Source organism: Azolla caroliniana, unplaced genomic scaffold (assembly GCF_043228905.1).
Source record: "Azolla caroliniana isolate FFs.n. ecotype wild unplaced genomic scaffold, voAzoCaro1.0.p SCAF_16, whole genome shotgun sequence".
NCBI lineage: Eukaryota > Viridiplantae > Streptophyta > Polypodiopsida > Salviniales > Salviniaceae > Azolla > Azolla caroliniana.
In genome coordinates this window covers 1315213-1335174 of record NW_028230451.1, presented here as the reverse complement: position 1 = coordinate 1335174, position 19962 = coordinate 1315213, and the positions used below count along the sequence as shown (strand labels likewise).

Below are 19962 nucleotides of genomic sequence, written 5' to 3'. Positions count from 1 at the left end.
TTGTTTTAGGTCATGAGTATGCAAACATTTCTCATCAAATGCTTCCAATTCATGTGTTGCTTGGAGTCACATTACATGGCAACCACACAACATACATGCCACCCAAATTTATAAGGGAATCATTAATTCATTCAAAGGTGTTGGTTATCCTCCTCAGTAAGACATAGTCATGCATTTCAAAGAGAAGGATTAAAAAAGTATTAACCTTCGATACATATATAATTATATTTATTTGCAAGACTATTCCAAAGTACATTAAAACTAAGATGTGACAATGTGTGTTCAATAATTCAAAACCCTTCATCATATTTATACAATGAGCACCTTAAAGTTTGAATCATTATGCATGGAGATCTATTATGGTATCAACCATTTTACAACCATCCATCCATCCATTGAATGTAAAACAAAATTTATAATGTACGAGGAATTTTGGGGAGGTAGTCAAACTATCCAAAATTTAAGTGGGAAGAAAATATTGGTTTCAAAGTTCAAAAATGTTGATGGAGGGCCGAGAAAGTAGACCATGCACCTAGAGTTTCATGAGGTTGGTGGAAGAAACGAGATTGTAATATATATATATATATATATATATATCAATCGGAACACGACCTACAAAAGCATCTTAATGCTCTAGATGACTTTTGTACACAACGAGGATTGGTAGTGAATCTAACGAAAACTAAAATCCTTATCTTTCATACATCATCCCGAGTTAGGAGTAAATGTCACCTAATCCTCTCTCATAAACTAGTTGAGGTAGTTGGATCATATGTATACTTGGGAGTCACTTTTAGTGCTCGCTCAGGTAAATTCTCGATGACCCAGGCATCCAAAGATAGGCTAACGAGAGGGTATGTATCCCTCTCACTCTTAGAGAGACGATGCCACCAGACATACTTTCAAGAGCCATGGACTAAGAGATGGCTCTTCGACTCATTAGTGACCCCTTCCCTCATGTATGCATTAGTAGTATGGGCTCCAGGTCTATCATCTTTCATGTGGACGCAATTAGAGAGACCTTTGGTGATGATGTTATCACGTCAACTCCGAAGCAAATAGACAATACCACATGACATTATTAGAGCAGAGTTCAGTCTGCCCCCGATGTTAGTAGAAGCACTGTTTCAAGTGGTAGTTTTTATTCATCGGATACATAGCCAACCACAAGATAGGATATCCCATCAATCCTTTGAGGCATCCCGATCCCTACATGCGGTTAGAGACACTAGCTCTTGGTATAGGACTGTGGTGAGTTGGTTACTTGCAAACGGCATAGACATTAATAGCCTACCCCCCCTTAAGTACAATCATGGGACAGATCAAACTCTAATATCTCATGAAGACCGTAATAAAGTGATACGCCAAGAAATATGGCAAATTTACACTCAATATAAATGGATCACCCCACGAGAGCCACTCCCATCTAAAATGTTGTATTATAAGGAACACTTCTTGCACTTCTCTCAGTTAGGTTTTATTACACGACCAAGATATCTAGATACATTCTTATCAAATGCACTAAGGGTGGCCATTGGACAACTTAGGATATCATCTCACCAACTTGAGATTGAGAATGGTCGGGCTAATAGAGTCCCTAGAGAGGAAAGGCTATGTAGGTTGTGCCACAAAGATAGAGGATGAGTATCACTTTACATGCAAGTGCCAAACTTATGCCGAGATACGAGTGTAATACCAAGACATATTAGGACCCTCTCCCACCCTCTCCAAACTATTAGATACCTTGGATGTAAAGAGACTAGGTAGGTATATCTTAGAGCTAAAACAACATAGAGAGAATAAATTACAAAGTGTTAACCATAACCTTTTCACTATTCACCAACTTGTAACTAGTGTAATTTTTCAGGAACAAGGGGAGACGATGAATGTGGATACACTTACGCTGCTCGGCCTCTCTCTTGAGGAAGCCAAAATGCAAAGAACAACCAAACGCTCTCGGATGTTGGGCTTCAAAACAAGTCGACATGGAATAGAAAGGATTAAGAAGATAAGGGAACGTGAGCTACGTCGACTAGAAGCTATGGTTGGGGTACCTTTTACATTGGGGCCACGGGCCACATCCACATCGAAACCCTTTGACCTCCCGCTTCTCTTCGAGAGACTTGGATGGAAATGAAATTAGGCCTAGTATAACATCATTTTCATTGTAGAACATGTTTGTTATTTTATTAGAACTATTTAGCTTAAAACTCTATTTTTATTTTTATTTTTATTGTTTACTTTCGATGAATGGGTAAATATCCCATTTTTTGTTGTAAACCATTTGTCTCATGGGCCAAATTTGGCCTTAGAAGACATTAATATCTCTCTCTCTCTCTCTCTCTCTCTCTCTCTCTCTCTCTCTCTCTCTCTCTACATGAGTATTAACTCTCGTAGAGCCCTAACACTCCTTCGCACTCGATCACACAACCTAGGTATTGAAGTTGCATTATGGAATCAAAATCAACCAAATATAAAGACATGTAAGGTATGCAAGGAAGGGCTAGTAGAGGATGAATATCACTTGCTTTTTACATGCTCCGCATATAGTGCAATTCGTGAAAGCTATGATGATATATTAAGAGGGGGCGATGACTTGAGTGTCATACTAAAGAGAACACCTAGAAGGTTGGGCTTGTATGTTTATGCCTTATTCGCACACCAAGACTTGGTGCTGCAAAGAATGAATATCTTTTCTTAGGAAGGAGACACACATTAAGATAACTTTTGTACTTCCGTCCTATGGGTCAATATTGGCCTCTCTATGGACGCTAAAAATATACTCTCTCTCTCTCTCTCTCTTCTTCTTCTTCTTCTTCTTCACATTGTGATGTTGTCATGGTTTTTAAAAGTTATATTAAAATCCAAATACTAGAGATGAAACATCACATTGGATTGCATGGAATGTAACATTTCTTGACATCAATGACAATGACACAATTGTATATATGTGAATTATGTACAAATAAAGAAGTAATGTGACTTGTTCATGACATATTCCACTCATCATGTGTAGAATAGGATTATTAACAAAGTGTTTCAAAGGCTTAGGATAAGTCGTAGATGTAGGAGATCATTGACATGCTAACAAACATTCAAAAAACACCAAGACATTTGATAAACTACATGAGTTTTATGTAGGATTTTCAGTGGAAAAGGTGGTACCCTCTGTAAAGCATTCCACAATGTAAACTCAAAAATTTATAAGAAACAATGTTACTTATCTTTTCCTAAACATTATGATTGACGTCTACATCTTCATAAAGCATAGGAAGAGCCACTTGGTATCTTGAGTTGAATACTCAAGATTGGGTAGCTATTGGATCAATGATTGTAACAATAGTCATGATTAGTGTTGTGTTATCATAGCTTGTTTTTCAAAGATTCAATGACTATCGCAATGTCCAATTCACAATTGTTGAGCTTCTAATTCATAAGTTGTGGTCCTTGCGAAAAGAACCCAGGGAGTTGCCTCTTTTATGTATCTCATTATTTCAACTTACTCATAAATGGCTAATTTTGTTTCTTATAACTTTATAAGACGATTATGTTGAACCATTTTAGGCAACTTGTAACTTGCTTTACATAGGCATATGACCAGGCTTCGACATGATTATACATAACAATGTGTTATGGCGGGGCACTATATGAGACACTGTAAATGACAACCCTCAATAACCTTTGGTGTGAAAACATGGCAATGACTCAAACCATGTGAGTAATACCAAGTTGTCTAGTTTCACATTTGAAGCACCCCAACCCCCCCAAAAGCTTCATACATCCTATTTTTCCATGAGTGGGCACTTTTACTGGCTAGCATTTTACCTTCAAAAGTCTCAACTGTTACATTAAGTAGCTACCAATACTACTTTCTTAACCTAGAGCAAGCCATAATTCACAATATGATACCTTTCTATGTTTAATGAGAAAAGAGTATAGCTTTTGCAAGTGACAATTTATGTGAATACATTGAAACATTTTACCATTTTATCGATTGGGGATGAGTTCATATCTCACTTCAAGTTTTAAGAAAATTCTAGTGTTTGTTTTCGGACAATCATGTTTCATCCAAAATTACACCAATTTTCCGAGGTTTTCTTCACAAAAGCCTCAAATACTACCCATGTTTTCTGCTATGAAGGTCACAATTTTAGGAGCTAGAGACTACAATTGGTTGCCTCTCTCTCTCTCTCTCTCTCTCTCTCTCTCTCTCTCTCTCTCTCTCTATGTATGTATGCTATGAACATATGTGTCATACTACATCCAAATATGTCCATCAATTTTAGGAGTTAGAAGAAACCAATTGTGAGTTCAAGGACATTGTTTAGGGAAAATAATCAATATGGTGATGTGTGAAGGAAGAAAAGGAGATAAGAAAAGACTCAATCCCGAGATAATTATAACGGTGAAATAAATGTGAGGAAAAATAATGACCAAAACAATAGAAAGAATCCCCCGATTCTCACATTGGAAAACTAGGACCAATCACTATGCATTCCCTTAAGGCAAACAAGAAAGAAAAGAATAGTAAAGGGAAACTCAAGAGAAGAATCTAATACTAAAGAAGGTGGTTTTCAAGCTGACATCGATGTGTTACCACTCCTGTGATATGAAAACATATAAACAACATACATTGCATGCTTCATTTTCTCCCTAAATATATTTCGCTCATACGAGAACCCCAAAGGATGTGTGGAGTCAATTTAAGTTGTGAAAAGGATGAGATCAATGGAGATTATGGGAGAAGTTCAATGACCATACACCCACTTAAATGTGGATCAAATGCATGTAGCCCCCATGCCTAACCGACTCCATAACCTTTGAAGAAGTGAAGGAAAAATGTGCACTCTCTAGCAAATGAGAAATCGGTGGTACCTCATATATTCAAAGCAGAACTCGTCAAATGGACCACAACATTCACTTTGAGATTGCAAATGCATCTAACTTAATTGAACCATTGGGGAAGGCTTCTTGAAAAGAATGGTAGGAAAATTGGATCAAACCCATATGCAAGAATGAACGTTCTAACTGTCAAGTTATTAGGATAGGCTTGATCTTTGCTCAATGGTATGGAACAGTAAAAAGAAATGTTATTAGGATTTGCTCAATGATCTAAAGAGTGATTGCATGAGCCAAGGTTTCAAACAATGTAACAAGCAAAAGTCTCAATAGGAGAGAATAGGAGACATATTGGAATTGGGCAACATCACTGGGGCTAACAGGCGGCCAACATGCTCACAATGGGCCTTATAGATATGCATGCACCCACAACCAAATGCGCAGAAAATGTGTTGCGTAGGGATCTTCAATTCAGTTATATTTTTTGTGCTTGGCAAGCACGGCCAATGGAGAAAAGCTATGGCTACAATGGAATGGTGTTTGTGTGTGTGTTCTCTTCCCATGTGACTCTAAAAGTATTCACAATTAGCACGGTTTGGTTTAAACGGTTTTGGTTTAAATGGTTTTATGGTTCGGTTCGGTTTAAGTTTCAATTTTTTAAAACGGTTCGAGTTTGATACTATCAAACGGAAACCGAACCGAACCGAACCGTTGCGGATAATTATGAATCACGAGTCACAATCTTAATACTCCTCATGTCTACACTATGGAGCTAAATCTGTCCTTTCTTTCTTTCTTTCTTTCTTCTCCTTCTTCCTTTGGATATATTCTGCCTCTGCAGTGAATTTCCTGGGATCTTCCTTTCTCTGCACACTAGATTGTTTGCCATCCGGATGGATATACGCATTCTGTCACTCCAATGTCACTCCAAGGTTTAACGATCCGTGGGGATTATTGGTTAGTAACTAACGCTAACATGATTATGGTTTGTAATTCAGGCTACGATTTTGAAGGAGAAGAAAGAAGGATCATCAGCTACATTTCTGGTCATATTCTTCTTAACTGTTATCAGCAAGCTAAGATCAGAGAGGATTAATGGGGAGATATCCATGGATTAACAATTGTTTGTTAATTCGTTTTCTCCTTCTTCTCATCATACATTTACCATGATAAATAATCTGATTAAGAGGCGATCTAGTGTCCACAGCTACTAATTTGATCCTCTATGGAAGTAAATATATACTCAAATCAGCTTCTGTAATTACATTCTTTGAGATAATCCTTCTAACATTACACATCCCAATGTTAGATGACATTTCTTCATGTTAAGTAGATTGAACCCTAAACCCTAAACCTGTATTCTTTAAGCTTCGTATTTAACCTGATGGGTTTCCAAATATGCCGGTAATGCCTCTGCATACGTATATGAAGTATCAATAATGGGCATTCTTTAAACTTCCTCATTAATCCGATCAATTTCTATATCTATACCTCTTTAAGGAAATCAGTTTTGACTAAAATACATTAGAAGGAAAAAACAGAAGGTAAAATACTCATTTTTCATGAGATGATCATGAAGACTATGTCTGGAAATGTGTTTTGTCCCCTTGTAAAGTATTTTACGCAAAACAGATTTCCTCAAGCTAATTTCATGGGTGTTTGTTGATCGATTGCGATATGGCCATGTTATAGTTGCATAATATTATGTATATCGTCTTCATGATGTGATGTGTACCCATCCTCTCTTCGTTTTCTCAGTGATCGACCTTTCTTACTATTCAGACCGAGTTCTTTAAACTTATGTTCTATTTCCTGTGCCACAAAATTTTCTTATAATCATCATCACCGTCACCGTCACCGTCACCATCACCATCATAATCTTCTTCTTAGTCATCATCTTGCCACAAAATTTCGTTCTTTCTTCTGAGAGAGCCTTGTCTCTTTGTTTCAAAGATGAGCATAGCACATCTCGTTGTCGTTGACAGCAAACAAAAATCATGCGCAAATTTAGAATCATGGAACATGAAGATGAAGAACTTGGAAAGCTTTATATCTGTTAAAATCATGGAATATTGAAGAAGAGTTATTAAAGGAGCAATTAGACCAGTTTCATGATAATCTTTGTTTGTCTGTTTTCATGACTTCCTTCTCCTTTATCTTCTTCTTCTCCTTCTTCTTCGAGATTTTCTGTTCAAAAAGACGACGATCCTCGTTGTCATTTGACAAAAAGAGAATACTTCATCTCCCATAAAGCAGTAGAATGTATGTGAAAAGGTAAGCAGACTTTCAGCAATATAAGAAGGTGGGGTATGGGTATGGAGGACTTGAAAAGGTTCTCTCAGCCAGATGAGTTAAATTATTATAGAATTAGATCTTCATCTTCGTGATGTATATACATAACTGTTGATTTTATGTTTTCATCTCTCCTGAGTTTATCGTTCTTTTCTCTGGGAGAGAAAAGAATATCATGCTTTCACAACCCCAGAATGATGCATGAAGGTGAAAAGCTTGAAAGCTAATCATGTAAAGTCCAGAAGATTCAGGTCGTTATGCATCATAGTAAACGATTCATGACCTTTGTCCAGATCTTCTATCTTGGGATTCTTAAACTTTGTCTGGAATTTTCATAAAAGGAGTTCGATCACCGTCAATCTTATATCCTTTAATCAGAAGAGTCTTGAGAGGATTTGGATCATCATCAACCTTCAATATTCATAGCCTTTGCATAACCTTTGTTCAGCAGAGTTATGCATAACCTTTCCCGATACATAAACTTTGTATTGTGCCTTCACTTCCATTTCGAATTTTTTATAGTTACTCACTTCGTTTCATTGTCATTTGACAGAATTCGAATTTTTTATAGTTACTCCAAGATGAACTCTTTAAAAGGCGAAGAGCTTGATAAATATCATTGACAGAATAGGGATACTCCTTTTCTCTTCCTCCTTCCATTTCTCAAGATGGACCATCAAAAGGAGAAGAGCTTGATAAATGCTTCTCGGCCAAATCATGAAAGTCGTAAAGGATTTAAAACCATGAAAGGAAGCTGCATTAAACTGAGTTAAAATCTGTCAATCCTTCAGGATGCATAGGCTTTGTTTCATTTCACCTTTTCCTTAGTATGCACACATTTATCTCTCCCCAGAGAGACTTTACTTTCGAAGATCATGCTCTCAAATTTGTCATTGGCAGAATACAATATTCCCTCCAAGATGGATCCTGAAGATGTTGAACTTGAAAAGCTTCTCAGCCAAATCATGGGAAGTCCAGAAGAGTTCTTGGAGTACTTAAAGGCAACCAGGGAAACAAACAACAATGTTATAGTTGCAGAAAGTGACTCCTACTCCACAGGTGAGGAGCCATGAAATTACTCCTCGCTTCTATGTTATTCCTTAATCTTGTTATTATATATATATTTTATGTTATGCTGACATTCTAATATAATATGAGAATTTCAGAAGTCCTGTTCCTATATCTTGACCCTCTTTTCTCATACATATGCTTCTTTAAATCTGTCTCATACATACACTATGCTATGTTCAATGTAGGGGTGAGAGTCTCAGAAGTCTCTTTGGCATCCCTTAACCAAACTTCCCAAAGCGATCAATTAATCTACCACATGGAGGGTGAACATTTAGAAGCACTTGGATTCTCTGAATGCTCAGTGTCACCAGATGTTTCTTTGGCAGATTTCTTTGGAGATGTTTCATTGGACACCTCTTCTTCTGATATACAAACAAATTTCCTTAGCCATGATAAGATCAATGCATTAACTAGAACCACACACTTTGTTGACCATGTAGTTCATTCTTTAGGTAGAAATGATGAAGAATGTGCCGCATTTCTAATTCCTGACCGGTTTGCAAAAGATATGAAAAGCTCAAATTTTGTATCTGATATAATACCTTGCTCATTGTCATCTGATTTTACGTCATCTCAATCATTTTGTACAAATAAGAACAATCTATTGATGCAGAAGAATGTTATGGGAGATCGAGGATTTTCTCATGGTAGGTACGACGCCATGAGTGGTGGAAAGATTGCTACTTTCTTAGATGTTGGTAGTCATGTGTTGAGAGATGTTTCAACAAGACTTTCTCTTTGCAACAAGGATTGTGAGGGATTGATGCACAGGAGTAATTCCTATTCGAATGGTGGTCAAGTGTTGAGGGATGGTTCAACAGGTTTTTTTAATTACAAGGATTCTAGGGAACCCATACACAGGAGTAATTCCTGTTCCAATGGTGGATTAAACAACCATTCCCATTTAAATCTTCTTCTTGGGCGTGGCTTGAATATAGATGAAATGAGTTTGTGCTCTCAGGATTCCAAGATGAAAAAGTCACCTGGTTATTCTCTGAATTCATGCTTGTATGCAGGAGAAACCAAACGTAATGTTTCCTTTATTCCCAAGGATAGTTGCCACCCAAATCCTTCCATACCATCTTATCTTCATTATGAAATGCAGATGACACATTCAATTGGAGAGGAAGAAAGGCAACAAAGGATGCAACAATTCCTAAACCACCATAATCAGCCTTTACAAAGCATGAAAAATCATGTAACAAGTCCCAGGAATCCTCTCTTTTCTTCATGTTATGATGATGATGGAGATAATGTTTATAGTCCATATGCAAGTTCAGCAGATTGGAGGTTCCAAGTATTACAACACGATACTGCATTCTGTTGTAGATCTGACAAGTTTGTTTCACATGCTAGAAACTTTTGTTCTTCTGCAAATCAAAATGGCCTTTGTAGCATTGAGAATGATTGTCCACGTCTACACTCTCAGTTGAGGGGTAGTGCGGGAAACGTAGCATTAGGAAGATTTTTGCATAGTAGGTCTTCATTATGTCAAGATCAGAAGCAATCGTCTTTTCCTCTGAGCATCTCCAGGCAAAGCAATAAAGTTATGTCAGCTTCAATACTGTCGCCGTCATTGGATTGCAATAGTGTACTCATGAATGGTTCATTGAAGGTTTTACCCAAACCAAATCTTCACCAAAATTTGATAGTCAAAATGCCAGAATCAGAAGATCTTAATGCATATACACAAGAGGTCAATTTGAAAATGGTTAAAGATGCATTTGTGCCAGAAATACCATATAAATCCCTAGCAGAGATCGAAGGTCGCATATTCTCCATTGCAAAAGATCAGTATGGATGTCGTTTTTTGCAAAATAAGTTTGATGAGGGTGCTAAGGAAGATGTAGAGAAGATTTTTTCTGAAATAATTGATCATGCAGTTGAGCTAATGATGGATGCATTTGGAAACTATCTGATTCAGAAGATATTGGAGGTTTGCAACGAAGATCAGAGATTAGATATACTAAAATCTCTAACAAGTAAAGGAGAGCTCATCAATGTTTCACTCAACTTACATGGGTAATAAAGGAAACTTTTAATCTTTGTGGAACCTTCATTACGCAAGATGGATTATCCTGTAGCTTCCTTTAGTTTTGTTTTATTTTAAATAATATGAATTCTTTTGTATGACAGAACTCGTGCTGTACAGAAGCTTATTGAGACCTTAAAATCAAGTAACCAAATATCTGTTGTAACAGAAGCATTAAGACCAGGTGTTATCATGTTAATCAAGGATTTGAATGGGAATCATGTTATACAGCGTTGTTTGCAACATCTCAGCAATCAAGACAACCAGGTGGGTTAGTTTACACCTCATGCAATTAATGAATTTGGTGAAAGCTCTATTTACTTTATTTCCTTAAATCCCTGGGTTTTTATTATTTTTCTTCCAAATTATGTCGAACAAAAGAGAGGAAAAGGGATGAATTGACCATGCAATTGCTCATATAGTACACTGGAGACAGGCTTAACTAAGGGCATTTTGGGAAACGAAGGAAAACTTGGGTGTTTTTGAGTTGCTCCCATGATATTAAATTTTCTGTTACATTCCCACATATTTCTGACATGGTGGAAATCCACAGTTTATATTTGAGGCCGCTGCATACAACTGTGTGGATATTGCTACACATAGGCACGGGTGTTGTGTCTTGCAACGGTGTATCGATTATTCAAGTGGAACATCGAGGCAACACCTTATTTCTGAAATAGCTGCAAATGCTCTCCTACTTTCAGAAGATCCATTTGGGTTGGTATCGCATAACACAAGAAACTTCTTGTTAAGAATTAGCTATGAACTGTTTGCTAACATTGCAATATCAAAATAAATAATTCTAGACTCTTTGAATAAAAATATTAAAAGATCAAGTGCGTGAAATTAGGATTTACTGCATGGACTTTGATATTGCAATATAATGAAACCATTAGTATTTCAAGCATAGTACTGCAAAGGATGCATGTTTTATTACTTTGCATTTTTATTATTTTATTGAATATCACCTTATCAACTAGCCGTCTACATGAATTAGGATTGTTGAAGCAGTGCAGAGCTTTAAGGTTGAAAATCCAATGAAATAATGCAATATAAGCTCTACAATAAGATTAAATAACTTATCATAATCAATGCCTTCTATTTTGTATTCTATCTCAATTCTTCCTCATCTAATTGTTGCAGATTTTCCTATTTACTTCCAACGGGTTTCTCTAACTGTAGTCTTTTAAATTTGATGGCAGTAACTATGTTGTGCAGTATGTTCTGGAGCTTGATTCATCATGGGCATCTAACCAAGTGATGAATCACCTTTCCGGAAATTATTCACGTCTCTCTACACAGAAATTTAGTAGCAATGTTGTTGAAAAGTGTTTGAAGCTTTCCAATGATGAATGGATAGCTCGAATTGTACAAGAACTCATTGACAACTCCTGTCTTCCGAACTTACTCCAAGATCCATTTGCAAACTATGTTATCCAGTCTGCCTTGACCATTTCCAAGGTTAGACTTCTCTTTTTAACCTTTCTTAGAAACCTTAAATAATAAAAAAATTGTATGCAAGTTCAACAGAATAGTGTAGGTTTACTCATTCACCATGTTCATTGAGTATGAATAGTAATCCCCCCAACCAAGGAAAGGAGGTGCAGATGTGCACCTAAGCCTGTGCTTATCCACTAGGCAGGATCATTTGATTTTTCTTAGGCAGGTGAAGTTTTTGTATTGGCTGGATAAACTTTATATGGCGTTGTGGGCTGACTTTCATGGAAGTTGTTTGATCATGCACTTGTGTGCTTGCCATTTAGAGTTTAGGTAATTTCGGTTGAGGGATTCTTGATCATGTCCTTTTGCAGATACTTGACATGGGAATATGTCATGTAGAGAGGTGCATCGGTAGTTATGTAGACAATAGATCACCATCTGCTTTCACAGATATGCCATTTAGAGAGGTGTATTGGTAGTTATGCACTCTATGCTTATATTGGTAGTTATGAAGTCTATCCATGCAGTTTACCTTTGTATTGGTAGTTATGCATTCTACCTAATGCCAGTTGTCACAAAGACTCTAGAGCATGAGGAAGCTTCCCATATGCTGATACCATCTTGATGCTCGGTCTTTCTGGCCCATCAAGTGGTTATTTCCTTATGTGATAACAGACATGGTTCCCAAATAATTATCTTGGAATGAATTAGTCTAGCTTTTGATGTCTCTTGCCAAGAGAGTTGAGTTCCTTTAAGCTTACCCCTAGGTATACATAGTGATAAAATGTGACCCCTAGAGTGAAGAAAGAAAGAAAGATATATTGACTTCTTTTAAGAGGCCAAAATGGCCTACAAGACCAAACAAGAGATTACATCTTAAAATGTTGTCTCATGTTTGAGAACTGCAAACCAAAATAAACATATCTAAATAAAAAAGCAAATAGAAATATAATTAAGATGTGACCAAAGAATCTTGTCATCTATACATGTAAGATTCTCAAGTCAGATATATTGTACTATTTGTGTTTGAAAAATCTCTAGCATAGGTCGATCCAGAATCGAGAGGTCTCTGAACTGAGGAAAGCACCTGTGATGACGGGAGATAATGGCCTTTTTTTGTCGATGACTAAGGGTGGTGAGATAGTGGTTCACGAGGTGGGGCCTATGTGCACGAAAAATTGCTATCATCTGATCTATCATAACCCCATTGCAATGTCCTGGAGACATCTACTAGAAGCAAAAATCAACCACGAAGTGCATAACTAATATGTATGGTTTGAGCCGTGGTGATTGGACATCATACTCATGGTTGGTCGATGAAGTCCAACAATAGAAAAACACCCATTTTGTGCTTGTAAATGTGACTCTTAGATATACATATGAACCCTCTATTTGAATTTGCCCTCATGATAGGGTGAAGACGTGCTTCTAGGCTCTTTTTCATGTCAAAAACCATGTATAGAGCATTGAGCTTATGTTGTAGATCTGCATGAGATTCGAAGACCAACATTATGACTGCCAACCTCAAGAAGAATGTGGATTGGTGTACCTAATATGTCAATTCCCCGGCCACCTCCATGTTTGATGTAGATAACTACCTCGTTGATGTACAGTCTGAAGAGGGGAGGGGAGAGGAGGGGAGAGGAGAGATTAATTTTATCGGAAATGATTTTTGTAGGGAGATGTCCATACATATCTTGTTGAAGCGATTCGTCCTCACATGCCTTCACTTCGAAGTAGCCCCTATGGAAAACGAATTCTATCCCGACGAAATCTCAGAAAACGATGAGTACAAGGGTATGTGTACTCGTGATTGAAGAAGAAGGAAGAAGCATCAACAGAAGGATTGAATTTATTTTGGTTGACTGGGACAAGTGTAATTCCAGATTCAAGCATCAGAACTCTGGTTATTTTTGCTTATATATACATGCAAATTTACATATACACATATTTATATACATATAGTTCAAAGGTAATTAATGATTCTTCGCTACGAGATGCCATGTTGCTGATTCTCCACATGAGAACAATATGGTTTTATGGTTGATTGATTGATACATTTTGCCAAATGTAATATTTTGTAATATATTCTGGTATTTACAGATATTAAGGCAACAAAAATGCTAAAAAAAACATCAATGTCAATGCCGAACCAAAATTGTAATAAAAGAGCTTTTTATAAAATAAAACACAGACATTTGATCTGTTTCATGTTCACTTACATTCTTGTTTGTAGTGGTTGTTCCATTCATTTGATCCTTGTTATCGTTAAAATAAATCTATCTTAAATTCTGGTTTTTTACATTGATTGTTCATATAACCTCAAAACATTCTATCTAGTGGTAGAGCGATGCATCAATGAGGTGGCTTTACCATTTGTGGAATTGGTATGTGGTACCTCTAGTAACCAAATCAACAATTAGGGAATTCCCTCGATTTGCATATTAGTAGTCTGCAATTCGTTTGAAATGGATATTGAAAAGAAAGAAAATTGCATTATTGTTGATTAAGTTTAGGGTTTGGGGTTAACTTTAAACCCTAGACATGATTTTAACACATTCTTGTTTGGTTCAATCGTAGAAAAAACATTAATGTAGCTTGATAAAAACAAAGATCTTTCAAGTGAAGCTCAAGAGAATTCTTAATGATTAATGTAAAAAAGACCCCATGTAGGTGACAAAAATTTGTGTTATTGAAAAGGAAACATGATACACATATACATACATCAATGGCACTCATGCCCAAATACACAAATATTGATGCAATTAAAACATTTCACTGACTTGCATACTTGCAAGAAATGTGTTGACATAATATAAGATACCCCTAGATGCGATAATCTCACCAATGGTTGCTTAATGATCATGAATCGCAATTGCATATAATATGCTACAAGTTTTGGGTTTTTTATGAAATCATAACTACCCCTCATAAAGTGGGATTTCCTTAAATGAAGGGAACTTAGCAAACATAATATAATATATGATTAATTAGAGGATTTACTTATGCAACCCAAATTGGGTTTATCACAATGTATCCCTTGGTTTTTTGCAATTTGATGAGAACCATGGTTGGTACCATAGTATGAACCATACGTACCATACGTGCATTCGCATTCGCGTAAGAAAAACACCCTCAAAGAATGATAAATACCATACTTTTGGATTAACTATTTATTATGAGGTAAATAAGCCTAAAAAATGGGGGGGGAAAACATTAAAAGAACGGGAAAAAAACAAAAAAAAAAACACAAGAATGTTTGAATAACATTCACATTCGTTTTCCAACGTAGGAAAACGAATGTTATGCTAGACGAACACGAATTTTACGTAATATGGTTGGTACTATGAAACATACTAAGGCAATTGATATTTTACACCATGCATGATATGATTGTCCCCTTTAAGTATTTACCTTTCTATACTTAAATCAAACTAAGTAATTAGCTCCTCAATTATTGTGTTTAATTCATATCAAACTCATAATGCATGCGCATATTAAGTTAGCAACAAACCAATTATTGTGTTTATGTCAAAGGAGTAATGGTTATATTTTTTAAGTGATGGTTGCAAGTAATTCATCTCAACATAGTAAGCACCGGTGCACATCTTGAGAGACTTAACCCAACACTTGATGGGATGGCTAATGACATTGACAATTATGCACCACGTAAATCATCTACCAACGTACTCTAAACTTTTGACATATCAAACTACACAATTAGGCCATTTTCATCAAGGGAAAAGCCAATAATTTAACCATTACTTCTTAACTAGGGATAATACTAATACTTTAAGGGACTACATGGAGTAAAATTATCATTACACTTTGAACGAGAAATATATATATTTTTTATTTTATTTGAGTTTGTGAAATGTTGTGTACATCATGTGTGCACATTTGGGCATGATTCCCTACATGTCTTCATGATTTTCTTTGTCTTTCTATAGTAATAGTAGATTGATTATCGTTTTTCGTGAGTTTTGAATCCTAATTGAATTATGACTCATTTTGGACATATTTGTTTCTACTAGGATCATAGGCAACGTGCACGTGCACTAAAGGTACTATATCACCAACAAATATACGAACATAACATAGATGGCTACCATGGCATATAACTCTTTCAAATGGTTTATGCAATGCCAAATAAAGTTAAGGATCGGTAACGATGTTGCTTGTTTGTACCTTACTAATGAAACATCATGGATCATTGCCGAATTAGATTGAAGCCCTCGTCAATAATACAAGCTATGGCTAGTAATCTTCCCATACTCTTCTTCTAGACATTAGTGTCCTTTAAATGTCATGGTACCATTCTTAATTCTCTGTTGGATTAAGTTGTGTAGTCTATCACTGTAAGGCTCAATTGAATCTCTTCGTTTTAGTATCTCAATGGTAATAATGTGCATCATTTCAAAGCTTTCCATTGTAGTCAAGAAAGAGCAATGAGAACGGGCAATCAAACATTTTTATGTTTAGGCCGAAACCAACTATTCCTATTGCTCACTAGTGTACTCATTTGGTTGAATCAGATTTTATTGCTTCGTGTTTTATGATATTACAAAGGAGTTTTGCCATGCGACAACCCATCACAAAATATGCCTAATATGCCTTGCTACAATGTTCTTATGCCGAAAAACAAAACAACGATATTTGAGCAAGTATTGTTTATGCCAAAAAATGAAACAACGAAATTTGAGCATGTATTGTTTTATTTGAGCAAGTACGTGTACACCATGGTAAAATCTTTTATTACATTCACGCTAGAGTTGGCAAATCCTTTGACAATTGTTCGATAAAAACTCGATATTGTAGCCATTATTCAAAATGCCTCATGCGCATTTGGTACTTGCAAGCGGTCTGATGTAGAGAATAGAGCGGGTATTAGTTCATGTTACCATCTTCTTAGCATCTTCATAGTATATAAATTGGATGCATTCTTCGTTAGAATTGTTGTTTTCAAACTTTCATTTTTCAATTTTGTCGACGCATGAATGCTATGTTTGTTATTGTTTTCACGATATTTTTATATATGTGAGAAATTATGGAGTTCATTGTTCGTCGACCAACTCAAATTTTCATTTGATTTTGAAAGGGATTTTTAACCTTCCTTTTACTACATCCAAACAAGGGTTTAGAGGTAGCCCTTTCATTCATTTACTCCTTTTCGTACTTGTTATCATTTACGTTTACAATGTCCATACAAACATTGCATTACAAAATATTGTAATCTATAATATGAATTTCCCTTTATCTCATTTGGTTTTCCTTCAAATTCTTCATGTACTAAAATGTGCCGCCTCAAATTTTACATTCTTGTGTCTTATATATTGTGGTGATTTCCTTAGTATACAAGTAGATTCAATGACATGAAAACGGTTCATGTGATTATTTGTGTGTCTTTGATTATTTTTTTATAAGAAAATCTATCTATCTCACGAAAGATATGTGTAACATTGTTGTATGAAAAGTCGGAGGACATTTTTCCATGACATACTTTGACAAATCACCTATCAAATTCTCTAGTAATAGGTCATTATGAAGCTCACTAATGTAGCAAATAGGTTATTCACATAAATTTCTTTCTCTAAAATTACCTACATGCAAATATGACATAAGTTTCTATCATGCTTTTTTCCGCTCCTTCTAATCCACTAGTTATCATATTCTAAATAGCAACCACCAAGAGAGAGAGTACGTCGGTTGGTAAAGGTTGTTGAATGAAGAGATGGTACTCAAGTAATAGTTCATCTAGTGAAAGAGGTGGTTTCAAAACACTTGCATTTTCTCGAGCCCGTCAAAATTGGCAAGAACAAGTCATTGGTTAGTGGATGCCTATGTCGGATTAACAAACGAGGGTTATCAAATTAATCAAAGATAACTTGTTAAACCTTGGCTCATACAAGGATACCCCCCTTACACATGCACCCATGCAAAACACACGCATTCTTTCTGTCTCTCCATTTACACTGAAGCATCAAAGTCGAAATTTTGAGAGAATCCAAGTTGTATCATTGCCATGGGCTAGGCCCATCTCATAGATCAAAATCTATCTCTTGTTGATGTCAAAAGATATTCTCTCTATTCCTCTCTCTCTCCACATATTGTGGAGTAATCAACCATCTTATTCACTTTGATTCTTTTCCTTATAAGTTTGGCTACTTTTCTCTCACTTAACCATCATCACAACATTTATGCCATGCACTTTGCCTTGTGTCCACAAGGGGTTTTTAACCCGTAAATAATGTCTTTCATTATGAAAGAAAAAACATCACCATGACTGACTTACAAGAAAGTATAGAACTCTAGGGGTCTAAATACAATGTCCCTCTTTAAATACTCCTAACATTCATGTCATGTAATGGGGGGATGTTCAATCAATAATAAGGGGATCAACATCTTTGGTTGGGACCACCTTTTAACCAATTGGAGAATCTTCGAGGGCCACCAATTTGATCGATGGATGGAGTCACAAGTGTACAATAAACCAATTAACATGCTTTCTAGCTCAATCGAATAATGGCCTACCATAAAAAGAGAGAAAAGGTGAATCACACTTTATGTCATAAAATGACATAAAAGATGACTAGCTCACGCCTTTTAAAATCTTAATCAATTGCATTTAATTTGGAGCAACCACATACATTTCGGTTATTTCTTAATTGTAGGATGTGTAAGATTACATTCGAAGGTTCATATCTTTCTTAGTTATGTATTAGATACCTCCTTCATATTCATATATTTTAGGATTTGATAAAATTTATGTACATCACAATGATTTTGTTGGATCCACTAGTATTGTGTCCATTTTAGTTTTTCTTGACCAAATGTTGTTAGGAACCACACGTTTTTTATGCAAGAACACTCAAGAGTACGATATATTTTTCTATAAAACAAAAGCAAATACAAGCACCATGAAGATGATATTGGTATCATAATATACATGTAGATATGAGTTTTATTCATAGTTATGTTTTCTCAACGTGTTTATATGTTTTTTCATGATTTAGTTATGTCCATATGTTGTGACAATAAACCAATAAGATACACATTTTTGCATCGTTACTGATAAATAAATAGAAAGTACTAGACTTGTGTGTAGTGTGATACATCTAAGTTAGCATTATTTTTAGTCGTGCACACTACCACATGGGGAAATTTTGTGAATAGATGGCACATAAGATCAGCATTCATATAGTGTCTGGAAATGGTGGATATACAAATATATCAAATAGTTTCATGATCTTGACCCAAAGATTATTACATAGGGCTGTTAACACTGCCACCATTTGTTTGAATCATCACGAGGGAGATAACCCATGTTCATGCAACAATAAAAGAACGTGTAAGGTTGGTTTTGTGTTGTAAACATGACATCATTTGCATTATTAATCTAGTCAATGAGTTACTTTGACGACACACCTTAAACATGAAATGTTATAATCGAGGGAACTCGTTATCATTGTTGGCATATAGTCTAGACTTTACATGGTGGTTGTAAATTTTCGAGAAGAGATAAAGTGTGCAATTTACTATAAGTTGTGCCAAAGTTGATTAATAGATGCATGAACTAATGGGAAGTGTAGATAAAGGTAAAAGAGTTGTAGTTGTGGTGGTTGGTGATTGAGAAGTTTTGTCATTCATGGGTAGGTTGTTTTCTGAAATCTCGGTAAAAACAAATTGGTATTCACAACCATCATAATCATGCTTATATATTTTATGCCATCATATGCTCATTTGTTCTTGCGTTCATGGGTAAAATATTGTCTAAATTAAAAGGATTCTTCTTGCGTAATGCAATTGTTATACCAAAAACTCGCGTGATATTGTAATCATGTATGTATTTGAGTCTTTTGAGAATGGTGATTAGGTTATGTCCACGAGGTGTGGAAGGGAGCACCCAAAAAAGTTCAAGGTTGTAAATTATTAATGACAAGAAATGCATGGCATGGTAGTTGATGTTAAAATGCTCAATCAAATGGCACCAATTGGCCACATTTAATGGAATTTGTGATTCACAAAGATAATATTGAGGGGGTTTTAACTCTTGTACATGCAATCGATTGTCATTTGTGAACCCAACTATTATGTTCCCTTTTGTCTTCTAATAATGACATGTTTGCAATTTGAACCTTGCATTTTTTCATATCTAATGTTAGTATGAATTTGCGTATAGTGGGCACACAATATTTGAGCTTGAAAATCATGTCTAAACCAGCATGCAAGGATTTCTTGAGCTAGCCATGTTTCTATGTTTTATTCAATTTTTTGGCTATCTATGTATA

At 35.8% G+C, this 19962-nt stretch overlaps 1 protein-coding gene across 2 annotated transcripts; it reads left to right on the top strand.

The window, feature by feature from the left end:
* The first annotated feature begins 5629 nt into the window (after positions 1–5629).
* Positions 5630–13850, top strand: LOC147853470 (uncharacterized). Of its 2 annotated transcripts, XM_087332354.1 has the most exons (7): positions 5630–5796; positions 8032–8190; positions 8388–10224; positions 10339–10501; positions 10788–10951; positions 11437–11695; positions 13353–13850. In XM_087332354.1, the coding sequence occupies exons 2-7, from the start codon at positions 8052–8054 to the stop codon at positions 13461–13463; spliced, it is 2673 nt and encodes an 890-aa protein (XP_087188480.1). In that variant the 5' UTR covers positions 5630–5796; positions 8032–8051; the 3' UTR covers positions 13464–13850. The 2 variants fall into 2 exon arrangements, with proteins under 2 accessions (XP_087188480.1, XP_087188481.1); XM_087332355.1 differs by lacking the exon at positions 13353–13850 and having other exon boundaries at positions 11453–11639.
* Positions 13851–19962: the final 6112 nt, after the last annotated feature.

Bases quoted from the DNA above. Each gene is read 5' to 3' on its own strand.
- LOC147853470 (XM_087332354.1), top strand. From the start codon at position 8,052: ATGGATCCTGAAGATGTTGAACTTGAAAAGCTTCTCAGCCAAATCATG. The intron at 8,191-8,387 runs GTGAGGAGCCAT...TGTTCAATGTAG, and splicing joins AAGTGACTCCTACTCCACAG to GGGTGAGAGTCTCAGAAGTC. The intron at 10,502-10,787 runs GTGGGTTAGTTT...GGAAATCCACAG, and splicing joins TCAGCAATCAAGACAACCAG to TTTATATTTGAGGCCGCTGC.